The sequence below is a fragment of the Bos javanicus genome, chromosome 23 (genome assembly GCF_032452875.1).
Source record: "Bos javanicus breed banteng chromosome 23, ARS-OSU_banteng_1.0, whole genome shotgun sequence".
Classification (NCBI taxonomy): domain Eukaryota; kingdom Metazoa; phylum Chordata; class Mammalia; order Artiodactyla; family Bovidae; genus Bos; species Bos javanicus.
In genome coordinates this window covers 4,307,444-4,327,961 of record NC_083890.1, presented here as the reverse complement: position 1 = coordinate 4,327,961, position 20,518 = coordinate 4,307,444, and the positions used below count along the sequence as shown (strand labels likewise).

Sequence of the window (20,518 nt, the reverse complement as noted above, 5' to 3'; positions counted from 1 at the left end):
ATACCTGCTTTTTAAACTTAAATAATTAAATGAAAAGTCAGAAACTATCAGATGTTTTTTACTCAAAATAAAAGCTGTTACAGGCAATTTGATTCATAGGTTAAAATCCACATCACTTTTAGTAATAACTTTCAGAAATTTTTTATGGAGTCTTATATACCATAAGATTTTCATAACTTTTAGTATCAAACTCATATGTCCCTTTACTCCCAAAACTTCCAAAATTATTTTCTCACTAATTTAGGATCTTCCTATACAACCTGTTCTGAATGTATTCTTCCTTATTTGTATACATTTGTAAATTATCTAAAAAATAAAAAAGAACATTTATTTTTAGACCTTTTCATGGTGCTCAGTTTTTTTGTTTTTGTTTTTTTAAATAAAGAGCTGAAGTATTTGTTTTCTGGTTTAGCTACAGTAAGAGTTCTTGATCTTTTCTTAGATAGCCAAGTTTTTGAGCAGCTGAAGAAATCTATTCTCCTCTATAAAAATGGACAAAATCTTTTTCATACAAATGGATGGCAGTTGTGGAGCCTATGTGTCTCGTTGCTGAACACCTGCATTGTGTGAGGTTCAGAATGAGAACTCTGGGTACATCGCAACACTATTTCACAGCCCAAAGAATGACACTAACGTACAGGTATTCCCGGAGCTCCTTTCTTCCCTAGTGGTCCTGGAGGCCCAGTGTCTCCCTAAAAATCAAATACAGATAAAGTTTAAAATTGCAAACAATCAATTCATCATTAGGAATTTCCTAGCAAAGCATTCTGGAGAAGGAAATGGAAACCTACTCCAGTATTCTTGCCTGGAAAATTCCATGGACAAAGGAGCATGACAGGCTATATAGTCCGTGGTGTCGCAGACTGGGACATGACTGAGCATATCACAGCATTTAGATTTCAGCTTTGGGGATTGAGTGTTGACCTTATGCTCCAAGAATTTCTCTGAATCAAGAACAAAAGCTCTCATCATCTTTGAGGGAGTGCTGGTCTTATGAGAAGTAGGGGAAGTCTTCAAAGATCCTTTAATAAAACATACTCTCTATTACAACCATAATTATGAAGATTTGGAACTCTGCAGAAACCTCATTAGAGATAGAGATGCAGGAAACAAGAGGGCTGGGGGTGTTGAGGGTACATGCTCAGGTTTCAGGAAACAACACTGAGCGGCTGAACACCTACAAAGGCTTAAGACTCTCAAAGGCGGCTGAAGTGGTACACAGGCCTGCCAGCAGGGGGCAGCTAGGCTGACAGGATGCCTGCCTGCTAGGATGAAGCAATGAGCTCAGAATCAACGATCAAGACAAGGGAAGCAGAAAACCACAAGACTGAGAATCAAGAGCAGTAACAATGAACTGCAGGTGTTAGAATGGCTAGAAACTGAATTCGGAACTATTATCTGAAATCTTTGCAAATGAAAGAACAGAATCATCAAAGACTATTAAGACTGAAAACAGAACAAGAGGCTATGAAGAATAAAAAAATGCTATTAGCACAGAGAACTATATTCAATATTTCCATGGTGGCTCAGCTGGTAAAGAATCTGCCTGCAATGTGGGAGACCTGGGTTTGATCTCTGGGTTGGGAAGATCCCCTGGAGAAGGGAAAGGCTACCCACTCCAGTGTTCTGGCCTGGAGATTTCCATGGACTGTATCGTCCATGGGGTTGCAAAGAGTTGGACACAACTGAGCAACTTTCATGTCACATAAGGAAAAAGAATCCAAAAACTCATTCAGTTTTATATATATATATGTGTGTGTGTGTGTGTGTGTATGTGTGTGTATGTGTATATATGTATGTATATGTATATAAAAATAAAACTGAATGACCTTGCTGTATACTTGAAACTAACACAACACTGTAAATCAGCTGTACTTCAAGGAAAAAGAGTAAAAAGATATCATTAAAGTTTGAAATTCTAGAAATGAAAATTATGATTGCTTATATTTTTGTATCAACTGATGCTTTTAACAACAGGTTAGACACAGTAAAGGAAGAATAAATAGAAAATAAACATAACCAAAAAATTAACCAGAATTTAAGGATCAAGGATACGAAAGTAAGCAATTTATAAATGGAGAGGACAAAATTAGAAGGAATGAGATATGTCTAACTAGATTTTCTAGAAAGAGCAGAAAGTGGAGAATGAAGAGAAGTAACATGGACGTTAACAGCCCACGTTGCTCAGAGTTAACAGAAATACCTACACAGAGCCAGAAAGGAAACTGAATTCCCACCAAGATGAATACAGATGAATCCATACCGAGACACATTGCACTGAGCTTTAAGAACACAAAACACAAATAAAATACCTTAAAGAATGCCAAAAGAAGGGACAGATCACTTGCAAAAGAATGGTGATTGGAACAAGAGCAGATTTTTCATAGTTAACCATGGAAGCCGGGAAATGATGGTAGAAAAACGTCAATGTATCAAGAGGAAATAATCATCAACCTCGAATTGTATACCCTACAAAAATCCTTTGTCAAACACAAAAGAGTAAAATAAAGATATTAGTAATTAAATAAAAACTGAACATTTACAATCAAGACATCTGTACTAAAGGAATTTCTAAAGATATAGTTCAGGAAATAGAAAGCTTACCCTGAAAGGGTGGTCTAAGAGAACAAGATAGAAAGTAACCAAGTAAAACAGAAAGTGTGTGTGTAAATTCAAATTTATACTACCTGTATAAAACAACAAAAACAAATTGTAAGGTCAAAATAATAGCTTCCAAAATTAAATCATATTTGAACCATTAACTACGGCCATAAATGCAACAAAATATATTCCATGTGAAGAGACATCACCATTTTGCCCTTTTCATAAACAGATCCCAGGCCCAAATCTTTCAACTTTCAGTCATACTTACTTTTTGTCCCATTAATCCTTGGTTTCCAGGAAATCCTGGGATTCCCTGAAAAGAAATAAAGTAGATTTTTAATTTAAAAGATTTAGACAGTATAATTAAAGAAGAATGGGCCAAAATGGGAGTTTTAACTTGCAAATGATGCCAATCATCAAGCATAGCTCTGGACAGCATGAAACTGCCATTTATAGGAATTAAATTTTGGAAAAGAAAAAATTTATGGGATTTAATATTATATGAACATGTACTGATATTTACAGCTTTAAATATAGACTTAAGAAAAGGAACTATGAGGATATTAACCTTGGCTCTTCTTTCAGAGCAACGTAAGTGATAAAATAAGGATATTTCACTTGACCACTTTCTTACTTTACTTATTGTGATGAACGCAAAAAGACTGTCAAATCATAGGAGTTCAAATGCAACAAAACAGGTCCAAAGGCCTCACAGTTTCTCAACCATAACTAAAACTAATGAAACTAAAGACTTCCCTTCAACTGAGCCTTGAAACACCCAGGAACTTAACTCCTTATGTAAGATACAGTTCTCTTTCTCCTGATGACTTCCTTGCCAAGACAATTGTGGAGCATATGCAGAGCAGTTTGTGGAGAGACACAAAGAGAGAACGAAAGAAAATTCATTCACCTGGTTCAACCCAAATGTACAAGTTCTCTAGCAAGATTCAGAGAAAATTAATGCTAATTGTCTAACTTTAAGAATAATGCCAGCACATTTATTGACAGGAAAGTAGTTCCATTGACATTCAATGCATTTACCAAAATGATTGTTTATCACACATATTTATTGAACAGTGATAGTATCGATCAAAATTTATTTCTTCCTAGCCCCTTTCCATTTTCCTAGCTCCTTTCTTGATGACACTTCAATTGAACAAATGACTATCATTTGTTTTGATGTAAATGTATTGACTCTGGCCAAAAAACGAATTTGGAAGATAGGGAAATTGAGCACCATCAGTATTTCTCTGAAGCCCCTCTGCATCCTCAAGGCTTTCAAAGAACAGCAGTTGCTTCTGCCTGCTGCCAAGTCACTTCAGTCGTGTCCGACTCTCAGCGACCCCAGGGACTGCAGCCTACCAGGCTCCTCCTTCCATGGGATTTTCCAGGCAACAGTACTGGAGTGGGGTGCCATTGCCTTCTCCCAAAGAACAGCAGTGGTCCTCCATAAATCAGGGCAATGAAGTCAAGTATTTTCTACTGCAGGGAGAGTCTGCCATTGTTTTGATGTCACACCTTAACTATTAACACTTGTCCATGTGGTAGCCACAATTATGGTGCAAGATACAGCACACAGTTCTAGTTTTAAAACCCAAACTTAAATTCCATAAAGTGGAATTCAGTTTGATCCTATTTGGCTCAATTCAGTTCACCCTTTGCAGAGAACAAAAGTTGTATGAGAGCGATGACCATCAACAAGGGGCTCACACACTAGTTGAAAACACAAGTCTTTATAAACATACTAACTAGAGAATAAATAAAACAACATAAAAGTTTAAAGTGACATTATAATACATGAGCACAGTATGTCCATTAGCACTTTAAAGAGAAATCAAAAGTAAATAATTGAGTGATGAGTATAAAGAAAACAGAGTGATGTGAACTGTGTGCTTGTAAGGCAGAAAATGCATACTCTCAAAGCAGTCAGTTAAAGTTCACTTCAACAGACCACGTTTCAGCATGAAACCATCCAGAACCATATCCTATTCAAATACACACTCACACAAATTCAGTAAAATGATGAAGGTCTGAATGTAAACAAAATTCAAGTAAAATCTGCCTGTAAACTCTTACTAGATGCAAGGTGGATACAGAGTTCTGCAGCTGCGTCAGTGCTGTGTTGCTTGGCCCCAAGAATTCCTAAAGAGATCCTGCAACTGCCCTGATACCGTCAGACCTGAGAAGCTGACTTTTGTGCCGCATAGAAACTTTTGTTACTTAAGGTTTCATCCCTGTTCAAATCTCTATGCTCTTACACAATCTGTATTAGTAGTTATTAGTTACTCCTGTCTCTGCAGCCAACCCCACTGTCAGCAAGCCTACATTTTCACTCTGAAGGAGAAACAAAACTATGCCCAAACATCCCTGAGCAGCACCCAGGCCTCACCTCCTAGAAGGTCTTAAGAGCCCCCATTCTACCCAGATCAGTCCCTGGATTTGATTCAATACCTTTGATTTGAATAATTCTAATACTAAGCATGGTCTACATTAGGACACACCCAAAAATCTTACATTATTTCAACATATCCAATATCTAATATTGAGAGTATTTGGGAGGATTTCAGATTAAGAAAAATAGATTCCTTTGCCTATTTTCTGTCTTCATAAATTAGTCAAACATGAATACATTCGGTCAAAGATATGAAAAGAAGTCATAATATCTTCTAGTTCAACTGTATCGAGAATTATTACTTACTTCATAAATACCAAGCAAAACACATAATACTATATAATATTCAAAATAAAATGTAAAACAATTTATAAAAGCAATTCTTGGCAAAACTAATATAATACCACAAGCATGCATAGAATAAAAAACTGTTGAGAGAGAGGTTCACGAGAAGAACTGAAATCACTCAGAGCTATATTAGTTAATAAAATTCTCCTAGACAATATTTTCCTGGGTCTCCCAATACGTTCACTGAAATTGACTAAACTTTGCCAATTTTACACTAGTAGAAATATTATTCAAAACCATTTGAGTGTTACCAGTTTGTTGATTCAAAAGTATTTAGTAACAATTACTTCATAGGGTAAATGTTTTTCCAAGCAAACTACTTTATATTTCGTATTCAGCCTGTGTGGTTTTGGGTTCAGGCTACTGTGAACATGTATAAGTAAAGACAGAAGCAAGAATTTTATTTGGTGAGAATAAAGGAACATGTTCCCTCCAGTTCTATGATTTCAGTTTGGGCTTGAAGAAGAGCAGAAAATCAAATGGAAAATCCTGTGTAATGCTGTGGTGAAAGAATGCTGACATGAAAAAATGTTCTAGAAGCTTCTCTGTAACCATTAAACCATTACTGTATAACAAAAAAGTCATTAAAAATAGAAATGCATGATTTAGAATAAAGGGTTTGGCACCTATTTCCTAGAGACCACTTCATAATGAAGGAAATATGTCCATGATGCATTACTTAGAAAAGACAAGATATCACTTTATACTTTTCCACATGCAATGGAATATTTAACTCCTGAAGTTAGAGCATCTTGGGTCAACTCTGACTAGATTGGGTGCATTCCAGATGGTATGGTTGTTGACTCTTGGATCAAATCTGCTGTTAAGTAATGCAATAATTTCAATGTACAAAAACAAATCTAATCAACTAGTGGAATTTTTAAATAAAAAATTTCAACCTTTCTACAGAGTTTTACAGATATTTATTATCATACAATTATCAAAATATTAGAAGTATATAAAGTTTTCTTCTATTATATCAAGAAGTGATTTGCTCATTCCTAAAGATGCGATTCACGGGGTCACAAAGAGTCGGACAGGACTGAGCAACTGATCTGATCTGATTTGAAAGATGCAATGAATACAAAACACATATATTGACAGTATCATTCTTATTAGCTACAGACATTATAAGTGATTATTAATAAAGGCCAGAATAGAAGCAGTTGAAAGTCTGGATTCTGGAGCCAGTCAGACCTTCATCTCGTACTGATTGACTCCAGGCCAGATATTTAAATTAGACTCTCAGTGTCCCCATCTTATACATGATGAAAAATAACAGAACTTAGCTCTATGGTTGGTATATTATGTCAGTGAGTTCTCACCAGCACTTAGCTCAAGCTTCCTGGGTGGCTCAGATGGTAAAGAATCTGCATGCAATGTGGGAGACCTGGGTTTGATCCCTGAGTCAGGAAGATCCCTTGGAGGAGGAAATGGCAACCCACTCCAGTATTCTTGCCTGGAGAATCCCCATGAACAGAGGAACCTGGTGGGCTACAGTCCATGGGGTCACCAAGAGTCAGACTTGACTGATCAAATAAGCACACAGCACACAGCTCAGAGCTGGGACAAAAATAAACAAATTTGCATCACTTTTCAGAGCTCATTCCTGAAAGTCGCAAAATAAATGAAGTCAATTCTTTTCCAAGACTCAATTTTTGTTTTCCTTCATTTTGAGGACTTTTTTTTTTTTCTCGTTCGTTCTTCTTTTTAACATCTTCCCACCTTGCCTTCCTCTGCCTCATTCCCGAAAGATCACACTGTGTTCGAGATGACTCTGGCAATCTAAGGCTTACCACTAGGAGGCACCAACAGGTTAGCATTGCCGCTCATTCACTAACCTCGCCTTTTCATGTTTGGCTGATTCTGACTGCAGAAAAATACTATAATGAGGTTCCAGATTAAGATGGAAGATTAGAACGATCCTGAGCTCATCCCCTCTCATGGACACACCAAATCACAACTGCATAGGGAACAACCATCTCTGAGAACAACCTGAAGACTAGCAAGATAGATTTTCTAAAATTCAGGACAAAAGGAAAAGGCTACACAGGGGCAGAGAAGCAATCTGGTTATAATTCTCGTCCCCAGTGTGAAGACCCACCAGTGGGAGGGATATCACAGCTGGAGAGGTGCCCCCTGAGGAGTGAGGGGTGTGAGCTCCATGTCAAGATTCCCAGCCTGAGACCCTACATTGGGAAGATGAGCTCCATAACATTTGGCTTTGAAAACCAGTGGGGTTACACACGCTCCAAGTCCCAGGACAGATACAGCAGCTTGAAAAGCTCCTGGGTCATATAAGAAGGAGATCCTTTGAATAATTTATGGCAGGTGCTGGGGGACAGGGATCTGGTGGAGCTTCTCTGGGATCAGAAGTGCTGGCAGGCATCATTCTTTTTCACTCTCCACCTAGCTGGCCTGGTACTTCTGTCATTTTCTATCAACCTAGCGAATACCATGCATCCCTTTCCCCAGCATTCCCCAGAGGACCTGCCCTCGCTGCCTACTGTAAAGCACCTCCCTCCCCATCCTACACAGCAGGCTGCCCCAGCACCCCGCCAGAGCAGCTCCTGATCCAGGGAGTCAACCCACACATCAGGGAGCCATCACAGCCCAATCACAAGAGGAGGACACATGTGACCCACACAGGAGATACCCCAGGAGCACTTGACTCTGGTGACCAGAGGGGACTGTACCACTCAGCTCCACAGGACATCTTGTACATAAGACTGTCCTTTCAAATCTGGGACATGTAGGTATTATACCTAATACATAGAAAGAGACATACAGATTTAGGCAAAGTGAAGAGATGAAAGAATACCTTCTGCTCTTCTGCATGAAAGAAAAAGACAAAACCTCAGAGAGAGAACTAAATGAAATGGAGATAAGACATTTTCCAGATAAAGAGTTCAAAGTAATAGTCTCAGAGATGCTCACTGAACTCTGGAGACAAATGACCTAACTCAGTGAGAACATCCATAAAGAGATAGAAATTTTTTTTTTTAAAGCAACAGGAACTTAAGAATACTGAATATGAAATGAAACACAGACTGGAAGGAATCAACAACAGATTAGAGAATGCAGAAAAATGGATCAGTGATCTGGAGGACACAGTAGTGAAAATCACCCAACAGGAGTAGAAAAAAGGAAAAAGAAACCAAAAAAAAAGAAAAAAATTAGGATAATTTAAGGGATGTCTGGGACAACCCCAAGCACACCACCATTTACATTATAGGGGTTCTAGAAGGAGAAGCAGAGAAGGCACTGGCACCCCACTCCAGTACTCTTACCTGGAAAATCCCATGGACAGAGGAGCCTGGTAGGCTGCAGTCCATGGGGTAGCTAAGAGTCAGACACAACTGAGCGACTTCACTTTCACTTTTCACTTTCATGCATTGGAGAAGGAAATGGCAACCCACTCCAGTGTTCTTGCCTGGAGAATCCCAGGGACAGGGGAGCCTGGTGGGCTGCTGTCTATGGGGTTGTACAGAGTCAGACACGACTGAAGGGACGACAGAGGATGAGATGGCTGGATGGCATCACTGACTCGATGGACATGAGTCTCCGTGAACTCCGGGAGTTGGTGATGGATTCATGGGGTCACAAAGAGTCGGGCACGGCTGAGCGACTGATCAGTTCAGTTACTCATTCTTGTCCGAATATTTGCAACACCATGGACTGCAGCACGCCAGGCTTCCCTGTCCATCACCAGCTCCTGGAGCTTGCTCAAACTCATGTCCATCAAGTTAGTGATGCCATCCAAGCATCTCATCCTCTGTCATCCCATTCTCCTCCTGCCTTCAACCTCTCCCAGCATCAGGGTCTTTTCCAATGAGTCAGTTCTTTACATCAGGTGGCCAAAATATTGGAGTTTCAGCTTCAGCATCAGTCCTTCCAATGAACAGTCAGGGCTGATTTCCTTTAGGATTGACTGGTTTGGTATTGGCACAAAAATAGACCCACAGATCAATGGAACAGAATAGATAGCCTGGAAATAAACCCACACTTAATTTACAAATAAAAAGCCAAGAATATAGTCGGGGGGAAGTCTCTTCAGTAACTGAGATGGGAAAACTGGAGTTACATGCAAAATAATCAAACTGGAACACTGTCTTACACCATAACTCAAAATGGATTAAAGACTTAAAAGTAAGACCTGAAACCATAAAACTCCAGGAGAAATTTTTTGGATCCATCTCCTCAAGCAAGAGCAACAAAACCACAAATAAACAAATGCGACTATATCAAACTAAAAAACTTTCATACTGAAGGAAACCATAAACAAAATGAAAAGGTAACCTACTGGATGGGAGAAGATATTTGCAAATTATGTATCTGATCAGATCAGTCACTCAGTTGTGTCAGACTCTTTGCAACCCCATGAATCGCAGCACGCCAGGCCTCCCTGTCCATCACCAACTCCTGGAGTTCACTCAGACTCACGCCCATCGAGTCAGTGATGCCATCCAGCCATCTCATCCTCTGTCGTCCCCTTCTCCTCCTGCCCTCAATCCCTCCCAGCATCAGAGTCTTTTCCAATGAGTCAACTCTTCACATGAGGTGGCCAAAGTACTGGAGTTTCAGTTTCAGCATCATTCCTTCCAAAGAAATCCCAGGGCTGATCTTCAGAATGGACTGCTTGGATCTCCTTGCAGTCCAAGGGACTCTCAAGAGTCTTCTCCAACACCACAGTTCAAAAGCATCAATTCTTCGGCGCTCAGCCTTCTTCACAGTCCAACTCTCACATCCATACATGACCACAGGAAAAACCATAGCCTTGACTAGATGAACCTTTGTTGGCAAAGTAATGTCTCTGCTTTTCAATATGCTATCTAGGTTGGTCATAACTTTCCTTCTAAGGAGTAAGTGTCTTTTAATTTCATGGCTGCAGTCACCATCTGCAGTGATTTTGGAGCCCAGAAAAATAAAGTCTGACACTGTTTCTACTGTTTCCCCATCTATTTCCCATGAAGTGATGGGACCAGATGCCATGATCTTTGTTTTCTGAATGTTGAGCTTTAAGCCAACTTTTTCACTCTCCACTTTCACTTTCCTCAAGAGGCTTTTTAGTTCCTCTTCACTTTCTGCCATTAGGGTGGTGTCATCTGCATACCTGAGGTTATTGATATTTCTCCCGGCAATCTTGATTCCAGCTTGTGTTTCTTCCAGTCCAGCATTTCTCATGATGTACTCTGCATATAAGTTAAATAAACAGGGTGACAATATACAGCCTTGACATACTGCTTTACCTATTTGGAACCAGTCTGTTGTTCCATGTCCAGTTCTAACTGTTGCTTCTTGATCTGCATACAAATTTCTCAAGAGGCAGACCAGGTCGTCTAGTATTCTCATCTCTTTCAGAATTTTCCACAGATAGAGGGTTAAAATTCAAAACATACAAAGAATTCATATGTCAACATCAAAAAAATAATTAATCCAATTAAAAAATGGGAAGTGGACCTGAATAGGAATTTCTCCAAGAAAAGCATACAGATGGCCAAATACACATGAAAAGATGCTCAACATTGCTAATCATCAGGGAAATGCAAATTAAAATCACAATGAGATATCACTTCACACCTGTAAGTATGGCTATTAACAAATAGACAAAAAATAACAAGTATTGGTAAGGACGTAGAGAAAAGAGAATCCTTGTGCACTGCTGGTGGGAGTGTAAATTGCTACAGCCACTGTGGAAAATAGTAGGGAGGTCCATCAAAAAACTAAGAATAGAATTACCATATGGCCCAACAATCCCTCAAAGTGGTAGTCACCAGAGGGGATGGGTGGGGTGCTGGGCAAAACAGATGAAGGAATTAACAGGCACAAATTTTCAGTTATAAGACAAACAAGCCTCAGGGATGTGCAGATGTGCTGTACAGCACAGGGAATAGGGTACATAATATTGTAATAATTTGGCATGGTGACATGGTTACTAGACTTACTGAGGCTATCCATTCACAAAGAACAGAAATGTCTCATTATAATGTAGTACGGTGATATTGTAACCTGAAAATACTGTAATACTCTATGCAAACTGTACTTCATTTTTTAAAAAGCGAAAATGCTATAATGACATTGACTTTTTAAATATTTTAAGTATGTTTCATTACTATTTTTGAGAAAGAAATATGTTTGCAGTGGAACTCTGCAATGTTTTCAATTTTTTTTTTTAATTCCACACTAACTGACAGATCATTACAAATGATGTACAAAAGGTTATTTTGCAGTGAAATAATTCTGAAGAGAAGTAACATAATCATAGCTGCCAGACCAAAAAGCAACCATTATACAAGTACTTGCAATAAATCCTTATAAGGAAATTATCAGTTTTATGACACACTTTAAAACAGTTTTACTACTCCCTTTCATCTTTAAGGGGACGGAAAGGAATCTAAGAAACAAAGGTTGAAGTTATTCTCCCTAGTCTACAGACTAGGACTCACTTGGAGATGGACTCAAAATAGCCAAAGATCATTTCAACAGAAAATGCCTTGTAAATAATTTTGATCTACTTGTGTTTCTATATAACAGAAAATACCACCAGTTTGACATAATAAGCTACAGAATGAGACCAGGGCTATCACAGGAAGACTCTCTGGGAGAGCCCATGCAAAGTTGGTTCATTTTACCGGCATTTTTCTTTTGCACCTAAAGTCACCTCTTCATTTTCTCTTTTTCTTTAAAAATTTGTATTGACATATAGTTGATTTACAATGCTGCATTCGTTTCAAGCGTACAGCTAGTGATTCAGTTATTTGGTGGTGGTGTTCAGTCGCTCAGTCGTGTCTGACTCTGATCCCATGAATTGCAGCACGCCAGGCATCTCTGTCCTTCAGCATCTCTCGGAGATTCCTCAAACTCATGTCCATTGAGTCCGTGATGCCATCCAACCATCTCATCCTCCGTCGTCTCCTTCTCCTCTTGCCTTCAATCTTTCCCATATCAGGGTCTTTTCTAACGAGTAAGCTCTTTGCATCATGTGGCCAAAGTATTGGAGTTTCAGCTTCAAAACCAGTCCTTCCAATTAATATTCAGAGTTGATTTCTTTTAGAATGGACTGATTTGATTTCCTTGCAGGCCAAGGCACTCTCAAGAGTCATCTCCAACACCAAAGTTCAAAAGTATCAATTCTTTGGCATTCAGCTTTCTTTATGGTCCAACTATCACATCCATATGACTACTGGAAAAATCGTAGCTTTGACTAGATGTACCTCTGTTGGCAAAGTAATGTCTCTGCTTTTTAATATGCTGTCTAGGATGATCATTTCTTTTCTTCCAAGGAACAAGCGTATTTTAATTTCATGGCTGCAGTCACCGTCTGCAGTGATTTTAAAGCCCCCAAAAATAAAGTCTCTGTTTCCATTGTTTACCCTTCTATTTGCCATAAATGATGGGACCAGATGCCATGATCTTAGTTTTCTGAATGTTCAGTTGTAAGTCAGCTTTTTCACTCTCCTCTTTCACTTTCATCAAGAGGCTCTTTAGTTCCTCTTCATTTTCTGCCATAGGGTGGTGTCATCTGCATATCTGAGGTTATTGATTTTTCTCCCAGCAATCTTGATTCTGGTTTGTGATTCATCCAGCCCAGAATTTCACATGATGTACTTTGCATATAAGTTAAATAAGCAGGGTGACAATATAGAGCCTTGATGTACTCCTTTCCCAATTTGGAATCAGTCTGCTGTTCCATATCTGGTTCAAGCTGTTGCTTCTTGATCTGCATACAGATTTCTCAAGAGGCAGGTCAGGTGGTCTGGTATTCCCATCTCTTTCAGAATTTTCCACAGTTTGTTGTGATCCACACAGTCAGTGGCTCTAGTGTCAATGAATCAGAAGTAGATTTTATCTGGAATTCTCTTGCTTTTTCAATGATCCAACAGATGTTGGCAATTTTGTCTCTGGTTCCTCTGTTTTTTCTAAATCCAGCTTGAACATCTAGAAGTTCTCAGTTCTTGTACCGTTGAAGCCTGGCTTGGAGAATTTTGAGCATTCTTTTTTTTTTTTTAATTTTATTTTATTTTTAAACTTTACGTAATTGTATTAGTTTTGCCAAATATCAAAATGAATCCATCACAGGTATACATGTGTTCCCCATCCTGAACCCTCCTCCCTCCTCCCTCCCCATACCATCCCTCTGGGTCGCCCCAGTGCACTAGCTCCAAGCATCCAGTATCGTGCATCGAACCTGGACTGGCATCTCGTTTCTTACATGATATTTTACATGTTTCAATGCCATTCTCCCAAATCTTCCCACCCTCTCCCTCTCCCACAGAGTCCATAAGACTGTTCCATACATCAGTGTCTCTTTTGCTGTCTCGTACACAGGGTTATTGTTATCATCTTTCTAAATTCCATATATATGTGTTAGTATACTGTATTGGTGTTTTTCCTTCTGGCTTACTTCACTCTGTATAATAGGCTCCAGTTTCATCCACCTCATTAGAACTGATTCAAATGAATTCTTTTTAATGGCTGAGTAATACTCCATTGTGTATATGTACCACTGCTTTCTTATCCATTCATCTGCTGAGGGACATCTAGGTTGCTTCCATGTCCTGGCTATTATAAACAGTGCTGCAATGAACATTGGGGTGCATGTGTCTCTTTCCCTTCTGGTTTCCTCAGTGTGTATGCCCAGCAGTGGGATTGCTGGATCATAAGGCAGTTCTATTTCCAGTTTTTTAAGGAATCTCCACACTGTTCTCCATAGTGGCTGTACTAGTTTGTATTCCCACCAACAGTGTAAGAGAGTTCCCTTTTCTCCACACCCTCTCCAACATTTTTTATTTGTAGACTTTTGGATCGCAGCCATTCTGACTGGTGTGAAATAGCATTCTTTGCTAGAATGTGAGATGAGTGCAATTGTGTGACAGTTTGAACATTCTTTGGCATTGCCTTTCTTTGGGATTGGAATGAAAACTCACCTTTTCCAGTCCTGTGGCCACTGCTGGGTTTTCCAAATTTGCTGGCATATTGAGTGCAGTACTTTCACAGCATCATCTTTTAGGATTTGAAATAGCTCAGCTGGAATTCCATCACCTCCACTAGTTTTGTTTGTAACCCACTTGACTTCACATTCAAGGATATCTGGCTGTAGGTGAGTGATCACGCCATTGTGGTTATCTGCGTCATTAAGATCTTTTCTGTATAGTTTTTCTATGTATTCCTGCTACCTCTTCTTATTATCTTTTGCTTCTGATAGGTCCATACTGTTTCTGTCCTTTATTATAAGTGCCCATCTTTGCATGAATATCTGTGATTTTTTTTGACGAGATCTCTAGTCTTTCCCATTCTATTGTTTTCCTCCATTTCTTTGTACTGATCACTTAGGAAGTCTTTCTTATCTCTCCCTGCTTTCTTTGGAACTCTGCATTCTAAGGGTATATCTTTCCTTTTCTCTTTTGCCTTTCACTTCTCTTCTTTCCTCAGCTATTTGTAAGTTATACATGTAACATCCATTCTGTTTCAGATTCTTGAGTTATACATATACATATATCCATTCTGTTTCAGATTATTTTCCCGTATAGGTTATTAGAGTATTGAGAACAGTTCTCTGTGTTATACAGCAGGTCCTTGTTAGTTAGCTATGTTTTATATAGCAGTACTCTTGCCTGGAAAATCCCAGGGACAGAGGAGCCTGGTGGGCTGCAGTCCATGGGGTCGCGAAGAGTCGGACATGACTGAGTGACTTCACTTTCACTTTTCACTTTCATTCACTGGAGAAGGAAATGGCAACCCACTCCAGTGTTCTTGCCTGGAGAATCCCAGGGACAGCGGAGCCTGGTGGGCTGCCATCTATGGGGTCACACAGAGTCAGACACGACTGAAGCGACTTAGCAGCAGCAGCAGCAGTATATATGTTAATCCTAATATTCTATTTTTTTAATCCAAGAAGATATTCTAATGAATTTTGCTGTTGTTAAAGTATTGTTTTTCATGACAAGAAAAATCTTTTCAAATTGAAATAATACACCCGATAACCCAGAGGATGCAAGGAAGAGGACTGAGAGATCCAGGGGCAGAAACTACTGCCATATCACAGGAAAGTCATGTAGCTTTCCTGAACCCCCAAATCTGGGAAAGTAACCTATCTGTCGACATAAGTGAGTCAAAAGTGATCATGCCTGTGATGTACAGTACCTAGTAAAAGGATAGATGTCTGTAGATGTAAGTAAAACTAAAAACAATTCCACTTGAAAGATAAAGTTCCTAAATCATACCAGAGTTGTTCTAAAGTGAGCTCTGACCCTCTGAAAACCTATAAAGTGCGGGCTACACTTTTGGTTCCATGGAACTCAAATTGTGGCAAATTTCTCATTAAGGAGAAAATAGGAAATGAATTTTTCCAAGACCTTTTTAGCTGACTCAGTGGCTAAGTAAAAATTGTACATCTTTTTTTTTTTTTTCCAGAAAAATCTGAAAATTGTATTTCTTTTTCTTTTTTTGCAATTTCACATATGCTGGAAGTCATCAAACAAAAAAATATTTTAAAACAGCAAATCAAGGTGAAGCTAGTTTGATGAACAAAACAGATGAATGTTTAACCTTAGTTAATTTATATGGTTAAAAAAAAAACCACTTATTTGAAAATTGTATTAAATTCGCTATCTTCTATGTATCTTATGGACTTCCCTGGTGGCTCAGATGATAAAGAGTCCACCTGCAATGCAGGAGACTTAGGTTCAACCCTTGGGTTTGGAAGGAAATGGCAACGCATTCCAGTATTCTTGCCTAGAGAATTTCATGGATAGAGGAGCCTGGCGGACTACAGTCCATGGGATCACAGTCAGACATGACTGAGCAACTTTCACTAATGTGTTTTAATTATAATAATATTTTTGAAATGCTGTGTATACTATCACACGTAACCAGTGCATACAATGCATATCTCCATTTTTCCTATTGAAACACAATGAGATGATCGATTAATTAACAGTCACTAATGGAAAAATCATCACACTGGAGTAAAAGCTTCACACATGAATTTGGGTGGGCAGGAAACAAAATATTTAGTCCATAACATGACCCAATAATTTTCCATTGTATGGAAATACTACATTTTGCTTATCATTTCATTAGTTGACAGGCATTTAGGTTGTTCCCACTTTTTGGTTATTTTGAATAACGCTACTATGAACACTTGTACACAAGTTTTGTGGGGATGCATGCTTTCAGTATACCCATGTGTCTTGGGTATACACCTAGGCATGGAATTGCTAGCTCATATAATAACTCTATGTTTAACCATTCAAGGAACTGCCAATCTGATTTCTCAATGGCTGTACCATTATATATATATATCAGATCAGATCAGATCAGTCGCTCAGTTGTGTCTGACTCTTTGTGACATATATATATATATATATATATATATATATATATATATATATATATAATTTATATATATATTTGTTGCTGTACCAGCAGTATATTAAGACTCTGATTTCTCCAAATCTTCACCAATGCTTATTATTGTCTGTCTTTCTTATTATAACCATCCATCTTATTGGGTGTGAAGTAATATCTCATTGTGGTTTTGATTTTTATTTCCCTAATGACTAATAATATTGACTGTGCTTTCACGTGTTTATTGTCATTTTTCTTTTCTTTTTTTTTTTTAAGTGTTCTCACACATTAATTTTTTTTTTCTTGGAGTATAGTTGATCTGGAGTACAGCAAGAAGGTCCAAACAGCCCATCCTAAAGGAAATCAATCCTGAATATTCATTGGAAGGACTGATGCTGAAGCTGAAACTCCAATACTTTGGCCACTGGATGCGAAGAACCTGACTCATTGGAAAAGACCCTGATACTGGGAAAGATTGAGGGCACGAGGAGAAGGGGACGACAGAGGATGAGATGGTTGGATGGCATCACCAACTCAATGAACATGAGTTTGAGTAAACTCCAGGAGTTGGTGATGGACAGGGAAGCCTGGTTTGCTGTAGTCCATGGGGCCACAAAGAGTCGGACATGACTGAGTGAATTAACTGAACTGAAAGGAAAAATACACAAGAATATACAGAAGAACTGTACAAAAAAGGTCTTATTGACCTGGATAACCACGATAATGTGATACCTCACCTAGAGCCAGACGTCTTCGAGTGTGAGGTCAAGTGGGCCTTAGGAATTCTCACAATCAACAAAGCTAGTGGAGGTGATGGAACTCCAGCTGAGCTATTTCAAATCCTAAAAGATGATGCTTTTATAGTGCTGCACTCAATATATCAGCAAACATGGAAAATTGAGCAGTGGCCACAAGCCTGGAAAAGGTCAGTTTTCATTTCAATCCCAAAGAAGAACAATGCCAAAGAATGTTCAAACTACCACACAATTGTACTCATTTCACATTAGCAAGATAATGCTCAAAATCCCTCAAGCTAGGCTTCAACAGTACATGAACTGAGATTCCAGATGTATAAGCTAAATTTAGTAAAGTCAGGAATCAGAGATCAAATTGCCAACATCCACTGGATCATAGACAAAGCAAGTAAATTCCAGAAAAACATCTGCTTCATTGATTATGTAAAGCCTTTGACTGTATGGAAAATTCTTCAAGAGATGGGAATATCAGACCACCTCACCTGCCTCCTGAGAAACTTGTATGTCAGTCAAGAAGCAACAGTTAGAACTAGATATGAAACAATGGACTGGTTCCAAATTATATTGTCACTCTGCTTATTTAACTTATGTACAGAGTATATCATGTGAAATGCCAGGCTGAATGAAGCTCAAGCTGGAATCAAGATTGCCAGGAGAAATATCAGTAATGTCAGATATGGAGATGACACCATTCTAATGGCAGAAAGTGAAGAAGAGCTAAAGAACCTCTTGATGAAAGTGAAAGAGGAGAGTGAAAATTTTGTCTTAAAACTGAACATTCAGAAAACTAAGATCATGGCATCTGGTCCCATCACTTCATGGCAAATAGTTGGGGAAAAAATGGAAACAGTGACAGATTTCATTTTCTTGGGCCCCAAAATCACTGTGGACACTGACTGCAGCCATGAAATTAAGAAACAACTCTTCTGAAGATTATTTGTGTTGGAGTATTTTTGATTTATGAATTTCTACCAATTGAATTTTCATATGCCTCTCTGATTAAAAACTACTGTAGATCATTCTCTCACCAGTCTTAAACCTTTCATCAAAAAGAAAAAAAAAATCTTCACACTCTCCCTTTCATGATTAACTTCACTTGTCTTTAATGGCTTTCAACAGTCTTTGGCCACCTGATGCGAAGAGCTGACTCATTTGAAAAGACTGTGATGCTGGGAAAGATTGAAGGCAGGAAGAAAAGGGGACAACAGAGGATGAGATGGTTGGATGGCATCACTGACTCGATAGACATGGGTTTGGGTGGAATTTGGGAGTTGGTGATGGACAGGGGGGCCTGGCGTGCTGCAGTTCATGGGGTCCAAAGAGTCTGACATGACTGAGTGACTGAACTGAAGTGAACTGAACAGTCTTAATCCACAGAAGGATTTTGATACACTCTTCTGTACAACATATGTTTCTTGAGTGAATTTTCTGTTTTCCTAACTAGAGAATAAATGTTCCAACTAAAACCACTTGGTACAGTGTTGTATTTCCCATGATTGCTCAGCAAATATTTGCACCTAACTACCCATCTTAATAAGAGCTGTCAACAATTCTAAAGCTCTCTGTGTGTGTCACTCAGTCTTGTCGGACTCTTTGCCACCATATGGACTGTAGCCTGCCTGTCTCCTCTGTCAATGGGATTTCTCAGGCAAGAATACTGTAGTGGGTTGCCATTTCCTCCTCCAGGGGATCTTCCTGACCCAGGGATCAAATCCACATCTCCTGCGTCTCCTCCATTGGCAGGTGGATTCTTTATCACTGTGCCACCTAGGAAGCCCCTAAAGCTCTCTACTAGTGGTTTTAATCCAGTTTTGATATATATTGTTCAGAAGTTGTTCATATTTCACCTAAATCCATCAATAAAGCATCTTATTTTTCCATAGACAGCAGAAAGGAAGAATATTGTATCACAACAAAAATTATTCATAGTTCTAAGAACAAATAAATCATTATGCAATTCCTTTACTCTAATTTTAATTTTTACTTTATAAATTACTCTTTATCCTTTTTTTCAAGAAATATTTTTATTTAAAAAGTCTAAGAACTTATGTTATAATTAAATTACTAAAATAAATGCATATTCTGATATCTTGTGTTGATCATTTTCATTTGATTAGATTAATTGTGAACCATTAGAGCAGTACAGGACTTCTGGAATGTATTAATAAATACTAGTCTACTCATGATTAATCTTTTGTTAAAACATAACTTTTTTTCTATAACTTCCAAAGTGTGAATCTTTGCCAAAAGCATTTGAAAGCGATAATCTTTTAATGAAGCAAGATCAAAATCACGTAAGAAGCTAATAGTTAACTGATTGCTAATAGTTCTAGGTATTTAGTTTATAAAATCAAGACCGAGAAACACACCTAACTACAACTAAACTACTTCTATTTCAAACAATGGAACACTTTAGTTCAGTATTAAAAGTTACAAAAGTCATTTTATAAACTAAGTACCTAGAACTATTAGCAATCAGTTAACTAATTATTAGCTTCTTTTCTATTCTCAAAAATAAAAATGTATTTTGATATAAGCAAATGTATTTTGATATAAGCAAAAATTTTCAAGTGCTTTTTCAGAAATTCCCCATCTATTTTTTCACCTCCCTTAAACATACCTAGAATATCAATGACATTCTGGTGTCAACTCTCAAGGCATTGAAACATTTGATTCAGTTTTCAGTGTGATACACACTCAAGCATTTCGAAATCTTTTTTAAAAAATAGAAACCAAGAAAGAGATCTTTAAAATGAAATGATCTAGTTACCAAAAGATGCATTCCATCAGCTCATACAAAAAAAATATAGCTACCATACCTATGAAAGTAGAAAGAATGTGAAATTTCCTTATTTCATCTGCTAACATACCCATCTAGATAGATCATGAACCAAGAATTACAATAAAATATGCCCTTGTCTTGAACAACACTGTTTTGTTAATTATGTATTTTCATGCCTTGAAAAAAGAACTTATTTGGACTAATTCAAGGGTATCATATAAGAACCTTATAGCAAAAGTTTTTAATGAAAGTATACAAAACCTCCCTTGGTCCCATTATGACTGCAGA

General features: G+C 38.2%; 1 protein-coding gene across 3 annotated transcripts in view; it reads right to left on the bottom strand.

The window, feature by feature from the left end:
- COL21A1 (collagen type XXI alpha 1 chain) overlaps positions 1 to 20,518 on the bottom strand; it is a 234,742-nt gene that overhangs the window by 22,382 nt on the left and 191,842 nt on the right. For 2 of the 3 annotated variants that reach the window (XM_061397807.1, XM_061397806.1), the window contains 2 exons: positions 2,873 to 2,917; positions 639 to 692 (listed from right to left, as the gene is read on the bottom strand). In XM_061397807.1, the coding sequence (XP_061253791.1) occupies positions 639 to 692; positions 2,873 to 2,917 (99 nt within the window). Of the gene's footprint in view, positions 1 to 638; positions 693 to 2,872; positions 2,918 to 20,518 lie in introns of those variants that run through there. The other variant, XM_061397808.1, reaches the window with a different exon arrangement.